General features: G+C 51.1%; 1 protein-coding gene across 3 annotated transcripts in view; it reads right to left on the bottom strand.

The window, feature by feature from the left end:
• Window positions 1-1,135: 1,135 nt before the first annotated feature.
• The window catches only part of ZDHHC7 (zinc finger DHHC-type containing 7), a 30,016-nt gene continuing 20,893 nt past the window's right edge, over window positions 1,136-10,258 (bottom strand). Inside the window, exons 2-7 of one of the 3 annotated variants that reach the window (XR_002828814.1) lie at window positions 5,685-5,809; window positions 5,262-5,358; window positions 4,712-4,793; window positions 3,865-3,995; window positions 2,468-3,217; window positions 1,136-1,803 (exon numbers count right to left, since the gene is read on the bottom strand). Coding sequence is in view for 2 of the 3 variants with exons in the window: in XM_023752564.1 (XP_023608332.1) it covers window positions 3,041-3,217; window positions 3,865-3,995; window positions 4,712-4,793; window positions 5,262-5,358; window positions 5,685-5,809 (612 nt within the window). In the remaining variant the exon portion in view is untranslated. The other 2 variants (XM_023752564.1, XM_014454295.2) reach the window with 2 other exon arrangements.

The raw sequence follows: 10,258 nt of genomic DNA, 5'->3' as shown, positions 1-10,258 counted from the left end.
AGTGACTGCAGGGGTGTCAGGAACCTGGAAATCGCGTGTTCTCTGAATTGAAAACGCATTGTGCACAGAAAGTTCTTCAGTAACTTTCTTGAGTTTCCCAACAGGCCAGCAATCAAGCCATTCATTCTCTTACAGACAAACACTGGCTCAGCTTTCTGCTAACTGAACCACCACAGATCTGCATCATCCCTTTCTCTTTCCTGTGTCCTTGGGCTGCCTAAATTATCAGTTGGATTGATAGGAGCAATATGGTTTCACATCCGACCCTCAGGCAGTGTTGTAGGTAGCGTACCCTTTCACTGTGGCACCCGAATGCCACTTTGGATCAATGTGGATTCGATGGGCGTCCCGTTCCTCTGCTTTTCCCACGCTATCCTTAAGGGTATTTTTCTCTGCGTAGGCAGCCAAGCCAAAATCATATATAATAGAAGATAAGATTTAGCCTACTTCCTCTTTAGGTAATATTTTCATTTTCCACTTAAATGCAGATGTCGTACTTCTTAATGAGCCTCGGTAATGTCCTAATAGGAATACATTTCACATCGCAGCAAAGTTCTGCAGAGCCACCCACTCAGGCTTGAGAGTGGCTGCTGGCCTGGTGTCCGGTCGGTACGTGTCTCCGTGTCCAGGACCCCACGTGTTTCTGCACGTCTGCAAGGCCAGCGAGTGCCTTGTGGAAGAGTGCGTGTGGCTTCCCGTGGGCACCGTTGCTCATTCGTGGAGCTGCCCATCTTCCCTATGCGGCGGTAAGAGGGCACGGTCACCCTCTTCACTCATCTTTGGGTCCCTCAAGCACAAATAGATACATTTGTTGAATGAAATGATAGGAAGCTGAGATTCTGGATTGAAGAGGGATATTTTTAAAATTTAATTTTATTTCAAACAGCACTAAAAAATTACAGGAATGTTTAAAATAAAGCTAAGTAAAATGGCGTGTCAATTTAAGAGTAAAATATTACCTGTGGATAGGGCAGAGTGTGCATGAGCAGCATTTGAATGCCCACCACTTTTCACAGGCACTGGAGGCGAGGGGTGACCTTCACAGCCCAGGGTGCTGGTGTCAATAAGCCGAGGAAAAGCCAGCCACAGAAAACACATTGACAATCCACCAAGAACTCTACCACATCATAAACTGTTTGAGATCATCAGCGGTGACTTTATTTCATATAAAAGTTACATTGAAAGAAGAGGTTGAAAAGTCAAGTATACTTGATTTGCACATACTTGCCAAGTCTCACAGGATTCAACCACTTGGATAATTTATTGATAAACAAGATATACATATTAAAAGGCTCACATCGAAGCCCAATACACGAGTCCAACCCAGACAACAGATGTGCAAAAGAATATGCAAAACAATCTCAGGAAACTCTCCGGATGGGTGCCTGGCCCTGGGACAGTGACAGCCCCCAGAGCTCACAGTTTCTGCAGTGACTTGGTTCACTTCCACATCCCACAGCTTTGTTCACTGGCTACCATTGAGTCTCGAGTAGGTCCCTTTGTGGTTTTGCATCAGCAGTGGTAGAAACCCTGATTAGGAAAGGGTGCGGATCACTTAAAAACAGAAACAGAAACGGTTCACAGATGGACAGAAAGGCATGAAGACCAGGAGGGAGACACCAACTCTTCTCAGCGTGGGAGGCAGGCTCACGGAGACCCTCGGACTGTCACAGACGCTTCCTCATGGGTCCCGCAGAACATGGACAGACCAGGCAAGTTTAAGGCGAGTCCCCAAGGAGGGGAGCTGTTTGCTTTCTGGCATAATTTTAAGCTCTGCACCAAGGGTCCTTTTTTTTTTTATCACTGGTGACATGGGTAGAGAAACAAAAATGATAAAAAAAAAAAAAAAGAAAGAAAAAGAAAAGAAAGAAAAACAAGCTGTTGCCATCCTGAATATTCTTTGCAAATGAGGGACACAGAGTCTAGGGTTCATGGCCTGTGGTCCCTCACCTTCTCAGTGATGCCAGTGGCCGACCCCTCAGTGTGTACCTGTTGCTGTGCCAGCCCCTCTTCCTACACGCCCACCACGCTGCACAGGTGAAGGCCGCCAGGGACTTGGCTCTTCTCTCACCGAGGTGCCGTTTATACACTGCTAATTTGGGCAAAACTGAAAAAGTCAGTTCCAAGGCCCTCATGTGCTCAAGATTTTTAAGATAAAACGAAAACAGGAGGGCAACAAAGGACCACACAGGAATGATTGTTCTTTGGATCAAGATATTCTCCAGTTTGCAATACATTCATAGTGAACCCACGGGAAGAGGATCCCGGGGCAGCTCTCCCCGCTTCCCTGAAACGTCGGTTTCTAAAAAATAGTTAGTTTGCTGCTCACGGCCGTTAAGTGTTACATCGCCTAAACAACACTGTCAATTTTAAAACACACATGCACACGCGCACACACACGGACACAGACACGCACACAGACTTGCTGCAGGGTCAAGGAAGGCCCCTCCGGGCAGTGGGAGTGTACCTGGAGCCGCCTTCGTGTGCAATGCACAGATCTTTTGCAAATTCAGTGCGAATGACAGAGCTAATGGAGACCAAAATGTACTTCTACGTAAATGCCCTCTGGACCAAGGGAGTGCACTAATGAATCGCAGGGTCAACAGGACTCCCTGCCACCGCTCGTCGGAGAATCCTTTCACTGGATTTCAAAGAATTTATCAATTCTTTTCTTCTTAGTGATTGGAAACAGCAGCTCAGTACACAGGATTTAATAACCCATGTAATATCACACAGCTTCTCAGGAATGCAAAGTAGTCTTAACAAAGTCCTAACTGGAGGGACGAGAATGACATTTGGCTTCTTCATGTGGCCAGCTCCCTTCCGTTAGTTGTACAGGTGAAAACACCTGCAGCATCCAGTTCCTAGTTTGGAAAATCTGCCACCTGCGACTGTAAGTATGTAAGATTCTGCTTGCTGCAAGCAACTGGTTTGTGTAGGTCCCATTTGCCCTATTGGTCACAGATGAGTTGTTGATACCCTTTCAGACACCAAATAAATAATTTAAAGTCCATTCACAAGCCCCAGCAGGAGAGGCGTCTCAAACGGAGAACTCCGGGCCTCCTTTTCTGGGTCTCATTTGTAGTCGCCTAAATCGGAAGCCGACGAAGGGATTTATCCAGAGGAGGGAGGGCGGCCCCCCAAAGACAGACTTCATCCCCTCCCATCGCAGCCGCCGCTCCCAGGTCGGCTCCTCGCTTTTCAGTCTCTCGATCTCCTGGAAGCAGAAAGAAAGGCGTGTGGGTGGCAGTGCCAGGAAACCCCAACACAGCCAGGTTAGGCCGAGTGCTGAAAACGTGGAATCACCACCGAACTGTCCCTCTGCATCTGAGATCGAGGTGGAGGTGACGTGTGGGCTCTTTCCCTGGCACCAGCCCCACGGCTTCCCTGAGCACAGCCAGGCTACAGCCGCCTGGCCAGGCCAACATCACACAGCCAGGCAGTGGCACCAGCGACGAGGACTGCTGAAGAGCCACAGTGGTGAGGAAGAGAGCTGGTCCGCCGGGCCCAGGGCAGCCTTTAATTCATTTACTACAAATATTTATCGAGCGTCCGCTCTAGGCCTACAGTTCAAAGGCATGAAGGCGATCAACTCCTGCAACTCCCTCAGCTGCTACAGATTGGGTCTCCTAGAAACTGGGAACCTGCCTGGCTCTGTTGACTCTCAGGTCATACTGATCCCTGAAATATGCACTCGCATAAGGACAGGAAGAACAAATACAGCGAGCCTGTCGGAGCTTATCGAGGCGGCCCAATTAATCTCCGAGTTAATAATACACACCCACCTGCTGTGGACATTAGAATTTCCCATTTACTCAAGCTCTCACCAAACCTTAAGCAAACACAGCCCAGGACGAAGCATACCGTTTCATCATTGCATATTGAGTGGATCTGGGTGCCGAACATAACTGCAGTGAAAGTGAAAAACAGGAGACCCTCAAGGCACAGGAAGATCAACAGGATTACAGTGATCGGAGGTGAAAAATCACTGCATTCTGCGAACGAGAGAAAGGATGTCATGAGTTTAGCTCCCAGGACCCTCACAGTAGCAGCCCTGGGCCAGCTTCCAGGGAGAATGTGCTCATCCTCTAAGTAGGCACACTCATTGTTCACCAAGGGGCGGAGGAGGTCCGCCTTCCGAGCGAAAATTCACACCACCATTTCCGGTCAGCAGTTTCCAAAGATTCCATAATAACTGAGGTTTCTATTAAGACTGTATCTGTGTATTAAAGTGCAACAAAAGCCGGAGAAGAAGAGGCAGGTGTACCACGCACAGGAGTACACACAGGCCGCCTCCCCGCCCCTGGGGCAGGACAGCTGTACCTGCCGGGGTATCCAGGGCTGGACAGGCCCTGCCCACCTTCACCACAGTCATTTAGTCACGAGGAACACGCTGAACAGTGCCTAGCTGGCTAACCAGGTTTGGTGGGAACAATACTAACTTCCCTCTAGTCTTCATATCTGCAAAATACAAATGAGACTATCTAATATAAATTATCAATTGACTGAGGAAGAATAGTTAAATAGAGAACTTCATTATACTAGGAATAAGGCAGTGTTAATACCTACCCATATTCTTTTCTTAAAAACAAAAAAACAACTCCTAAAATAACAGCTAGGATTTCTTTCAAAACTGGAAAATCAGTTTTCCTTTAAAGCCTTTCCCTCATCACCAGCAGCGTGACTCCAGGAAAGATGCGCACGGCCTTACCTGTCCACTGCCCCCGGACGCAGGAAATGAACTGGAGTCCACAGAGAATCAGAGCGTGCACTGAAGACAGAGCTATGTACATCTGCAATAATGGAAAGCTGGTCACATGGTGAGCAATCACCTATTTCTAGGAGCAAAGGCTGCTTAATCTGATGTGGACGCCTCCATTGTATTTGTCAATAAAATAAATGAGGGAAGGCATCAATCGAGTAGTGACATCTCCTACCCCAGAGCATGCTGGACCAAGTTACGTAATTTTATAGGAAAACACACAGTAGGGAATCATGTTCTAACTCCAGCAAGATCTTATTAAGAACTGTGTGTCTGAGAGAACTAAATGACAGTAAAACACCTAAAGCACCATAAGCAACATATATTTATCTGTCGGGTAACTTCCTTCCAATCACAGCACAGAATTATAATTTGAATCCAGAGAAAAGGTTGGAGGGAAACTGGTCTGAGGTTAGAATAAATTCACCAGCTCCAGGCAAGATTCTAGTTTAAGAATTTAAAACTCAATGTAAGTTACCACATAAATATTTCTACTCACAGTAAAGAGCACAAAAAATCTCTGATTCTTCTCTCCTACACAATTGTTCACCCACGGGCAGTGATGATCCATTTTCCGAATACATCTTTTGCAAATACTGAAAAGGAGAGGTTGGATTATTAGTGTTCCGTGCTCTGAGGGAACACAACCCCAAGCCATGCATCCAATACACAAAATTGTAATGCTGGTCAGAGGTCACTGAGGGGGACCGCCTGCCCTAGGGAGGGGCCAGGATACCTGCAGTGGTGGGCATTCGGGCTGCCCTAGGGAGGGGCTGGGATACCTGCAGTGGTGGGCATTCGGGCTGCCCTAGGGAGGGGCTGGGATACCTGCAGTGGTGGGCATTCGGGCTGCCCTAGGGAGGGGCCAGGATACCTGCAGTGGTGGGCGCGTTCGGGCTGCCCTAGGGAGGGGCAGGGGTACCTGCAGTGGTGGGCGCGTTCGGGCTTGATGCAGCAGCACTTTGGGCACTTGTAGATCACTTCTCCAGGCTTCAGCTGCAAACTCTCCATGTATTCTTTAGTAGCGTTTCCTCTGGGTACTGCTCCCTACAGTTTAATAATAATGTTTAGTTAAGGAGAAGGAAAAGTTAAAAACAGTCAATAAATGTAGGAATATATATCATGAAATAATTAGTTACCACTTAAAGCATATTAGTATGAAAAATAACTATTAGGCAGGACCAAAAGTTTTATTTTGCATGGAAAAAATATGTATTAAAATGAACTCAAAGTAAATACCTTATTATCCCTCATAAACTGGTAAGTCACATGAGTTGGTTTTTTTTTTTAAATTTAAATTCTTTATTGTTTAAAGTATTACACGAGTCTCCTTTTCCCCCCCTTGACCTTTCCCCGGCTGCTCCCACCCCCCAGCACATGCCCTCACCCCGCTACTGTCTGTGTCCATTGGTTATGCTCATATGCATGCATACAAGTCCTTTGGCTGATCTCTTACCCCCACACCCCACCTTCCCTCATAGGTTGGACAGTCTGTTCGATGCTTCTATGTCTCTGGTTCTATTTTTGTCATCAGTTATGTTGTTCATTATATTCCACAAGTGAGTGAGAGCATGTGATATTTAGTCACAGGAGTTTTTCCTAGCTAGTGCAAGTTCCACAGAGCAAGGTTTGTGAAGCCACTCCAACTCAAGGGCAGCTGATGGTCACCATTTCCCTATCACCCCCTTCTAATGGGGGGGGGGGCTGATAACGCTGCCCAGTTTCCTATCAGCTGCCATAGGGAACGCTGAACAGAGCAATCTCACAAAGGGCTTATCTTGTTATATGTAACGCACTGTGTCTGCCAACCTAATCCACACTCACACTCACACCTGGAGAGGGGGCCCTGAGTAACCCACCCAGCTCAGAGTCTCTGGCCAGGGGTCAGGAGCTGTAACAGTCAGTGCACACGCCCCACAAGCTAGGGGAGCTGGGGAAAGATGAGCAACGGGGAAGCAACGGGAAGGCGTTAGGGAGAAGTGAACGAATGGCAAGAGGCAGAGCGCTGACGGCCAGGAGCTGTCTTCACAGAACCAGGTAGGCTGGAGGCCAGACACAGGGCAGTGGCCGCCTGAGCATCAAGCACTGGCCCCGAGAGGCTGCAATAGGGAGACAGACAAATCTTGTTAGAACCCCAGCTTTGTGTGGGGTCTCATTTTTGGATGCGGATTTACTCCAGCTCTCCCAGGCGCTGGAGGGTTAATGAAAGAACACGTTTGGCAGGGCACCTAGAGCACTGGCTCCTCCAAGGGTGCCCTTCATCAGCAGTTGGCACATGTCTTCTGAGAAGGCTGACATTCATAAAAAAGGCTGGGCCCTGGCCGGTGTTGCCTTGATCTTTGGGCAGTGGAGAGATGTAATGGTATATATATTTTCAGAATATATCAGAAAAAAGCCCAATATATATATATATATACTAGAGGCCTGATGCATGAAATTCGTGCACAGCTGCAGTCCCTAGGCCTGGCCAGTGATCGAAGCTCGAGCATCTGGCATGAAGGGCAGGTCCCGGCTGACCTCTGGGCCCTGGGCAGCACCTGGGCTCCCGGTTCCCCGCATGCCACCCGTCTGTTTGAGTCATGGCACCTGAGTCCCCACGTGGAGATGCAGTGAGCGTGGCCGGACGCTGCGGGTTGGGGCACAGTGTAGGCCTCTGGGCCACCCAGCGGCGATGCATGGAAGCTGGGCAGGCAGCACACTCTCTCCCAGCCAGCCTTGCAGACCGGCTCCTGCGCAAACCCACAGGGAGCCCAACCCGGCCCCTATGGTCCTGGTGGCTGCAGCCCAGCTCATCCTGAAGAGGCCATGCAGATGCGGGATGGGCTCCTCACGGGCACCTGGCACCTGAGCATGGGGGGCTGCCCTGGCGTGCGAGCCCTGGCATCCCGGGGGTGGGTAACAGGGGGAATAAGAGCCAGCTCAGCAGACACCCCGCATTCTCACCGCACCTCCGTCCCCGTCCCCCTCCCCCCCATCCCCAGGTAGCCGGTGAGAGGTCGCAGCCCCCTGCCTGGCACTGCGGGAGGTTGGTCGCTGCCATCCACCCCCAGTTCCCCGCCCCAACCTGGGGCCCGGCCCCGATCAGGTGATCAGGGTCAGCCGGCTACTGGTCGCTGTCTGTGGGGCAATCGGTTGAGGCCGGGGCCCCACCCAGCTCCCTCAGTGCCTGTGAGCCAGGCGGTGGCCCCATCCCCCACCTCTGGTCGCCCTCTGCAGGGCGATAGATCGGGGCCAGGTCCCCCGCCGCTGCCACTCCTGGTTGCTGTCTGCAGGGCGATTGGGCCCCTGCTCACACCCGCTTTGGCCTGGCGCCACCTGCTCACCTCCTCCACCATCCTGCCACAGTCCCGCTCTCATTGTGGCCCATTGGGGCCGGCAGCGCCTCCACTGCCGCCTGCTGCCATGTTCCGCACCGCCCCCTGGTGGTCAGCGCATGTTATAGTGAGCAGTCGAACTCCCAGTTGAGGGGACAATTGGTATATTAGGCTTTTATTATATAGGACTAGAAGCCTGGTGCACGACATTCATGCACTGGGGCAGAGGGGAGGGTCCCTCAGCCTGGCCTGAGCCCTCTTGCAGTCTGGGACCCCTTGGGGGATATCCGCTTGCCAGCTTAAGCCCAATCCCTAAACCAGCAGTCAGACATCCCTCTCACAGTCCGGGACTCTTGCAGTCCAGGACCCCTCGCTCCTAACCGCCCGCCTGCAGTGGAGGCGGGAGAGGCTCCCACCACCGCCGTTGTGCTCACCAGCCATGAGCCTGGCTTCTGGCTGAGTGGCACTCCCCCTGTGGGAGCACACTGACCACCAGTTGGCAGCTCCTGTGTTGAGCGTCTGACCCTGGTGGTCAGTGCGTGTCATAGCGACTGGTCGTTCTGCCATTCAGTCAATTTGCATATTAAGGTTTTATTATATAGGATAATTTCCGAGAGGGAGAGATAGAAACATCAATGATGAAAGAAAATCACTGATTGGCTGCCTCCTGCATGGCCCCCACTGGGGATCAAGGTCTCAACTGGGCATGTACATCGACTGGGAATTGAACCGTGACCTCTAGGTTCATAGGCGGACACTCAACCACTGAGCCACACCAGCCAACGCATATCCCACTTCTTAGCCCCTCAGAGCCTGTGTTTCATGCAGAAATGCACATTTCTGGAGAAAGAGCCTCACTGAGCCACTGGGAACATCAGGCCAGTGGTGCAGTGATAAAGAAACACGAGGTGACGCAAGGGCAGGAGCTAAGGGCCCTGGGGGACTGAGGAGGCAGTGGACAGGAAGGGACTCTACTGACCAGCAGGAGCAGCGCTAGAGCTCCTTAAAGCCAGGATGTGCAGGCTGGACCCCCGAGCCAGATCCAAACCTCTGTAGGCGAGGCCGACATACAAGTTTGAAAAGACTGAGGCCCATCAGCTCCAAGGCCCCAGCAAGCCCAGCATCACCAGCAGGAAGTAAGGCCTCCAGGAGGTGCTCTGGGGAAGTGGGACAGGAGGGACTGTGGGTAAAATGTGCCCCGCCCAACCCTCTACTACAGTTGACTTCCCTCCAAGCACGGAGGGAAGTCAGTTTCATCGTCTTAATATGGGGAAGCTGTTTTGTTCAAGGTCCTAGCATTTCCTAACACTCAATCTGTCTCCATAGGAAGATAAAAAAAGTTAAGGGTTTAAACTCTTATTTTTGAAAATTAAAATCAGAATGCTGGGTGCAACATTTTACTTAATTTACATATCCCAATTTGGAGTTGCAAATTGACATGCAAATTGACCGTACCTTCACTATGCCTTAAGCCATGCCCACCAGCCAATCAGAGCAACTATATGCAAATTAACCCCACCAAGATGGTGGCCGGCAGCCACGGAGCTGGAGCAAGCAGGAGGCTTGGTTGCCCCAATGATGGAGGAAGCCAACTTCCCGCCTGCCGCGGCCGGCTCTGAGCTCCACTCAAAGCAACAAAGTTTCAATTATAGAAGCTAAATAAACCCCAGATACCTGCTTTCAGCCAGCCGTGCCATGGAGCTGGAGCGAGCAGGAGGCTTCCCTCCCGCCCCACCCTGGCCGGCTCTGAGCTCCTCTCAAGGCTACAAAGTTTTTAATTATAGAAGGTAAATAAATCCCAGAATAAAAAAGAAAAAAAGGAGAGGCTGGGAGCTTCTGTCGCCGGGGAGCTTGGCCAGCCTGAAAACAGCCCTCAGCCCCTCACCCAGACTGGCCAGGCACCCCAGTGGGGACCCCCCACCCTAAAGGGGGTGTGGCCAGCCTGAAAACAGCCACCAGCCCCTCACCCAGGCTGGCCAAACCTCCAAGGGGTGAGGGTCCCCACTGGTGGGGGCTTGACCAGCCTGCAAACAGCCATCAGCCCCTCACCCAGGTGGTCAGGCACCCCAGTGGGGACCCCCACCCTGAAGGGGGTGTTACCAGCTGCAAACAGCCATCAGCCCCTCACCCAGGCTGGCCAGGCACCCCAGTGGGGACCCCCACCCAGAAGGGGGTGTGACCA

The sequence above is a fragment of the Myotis lucifugus genome, unplaced genomic scaffold (genome assembly GCF_000147115.1).
Source record: "Myotis lucifugus unplaced genomic scaffold, Myoluc2.0 scaffold_35, whole genome shotgun sequence".
Lineage (NCBI taxonomy): Eukaryota > Metazoa > Chordata > Mammalia > Chiroptera > Vespertilionidae > Myotis > Myotis lucifugus.
Note: the sequence above shows the minus strand (reverse complement) of the source record. Positions and strands in the feature narration are given on the sequence as shown.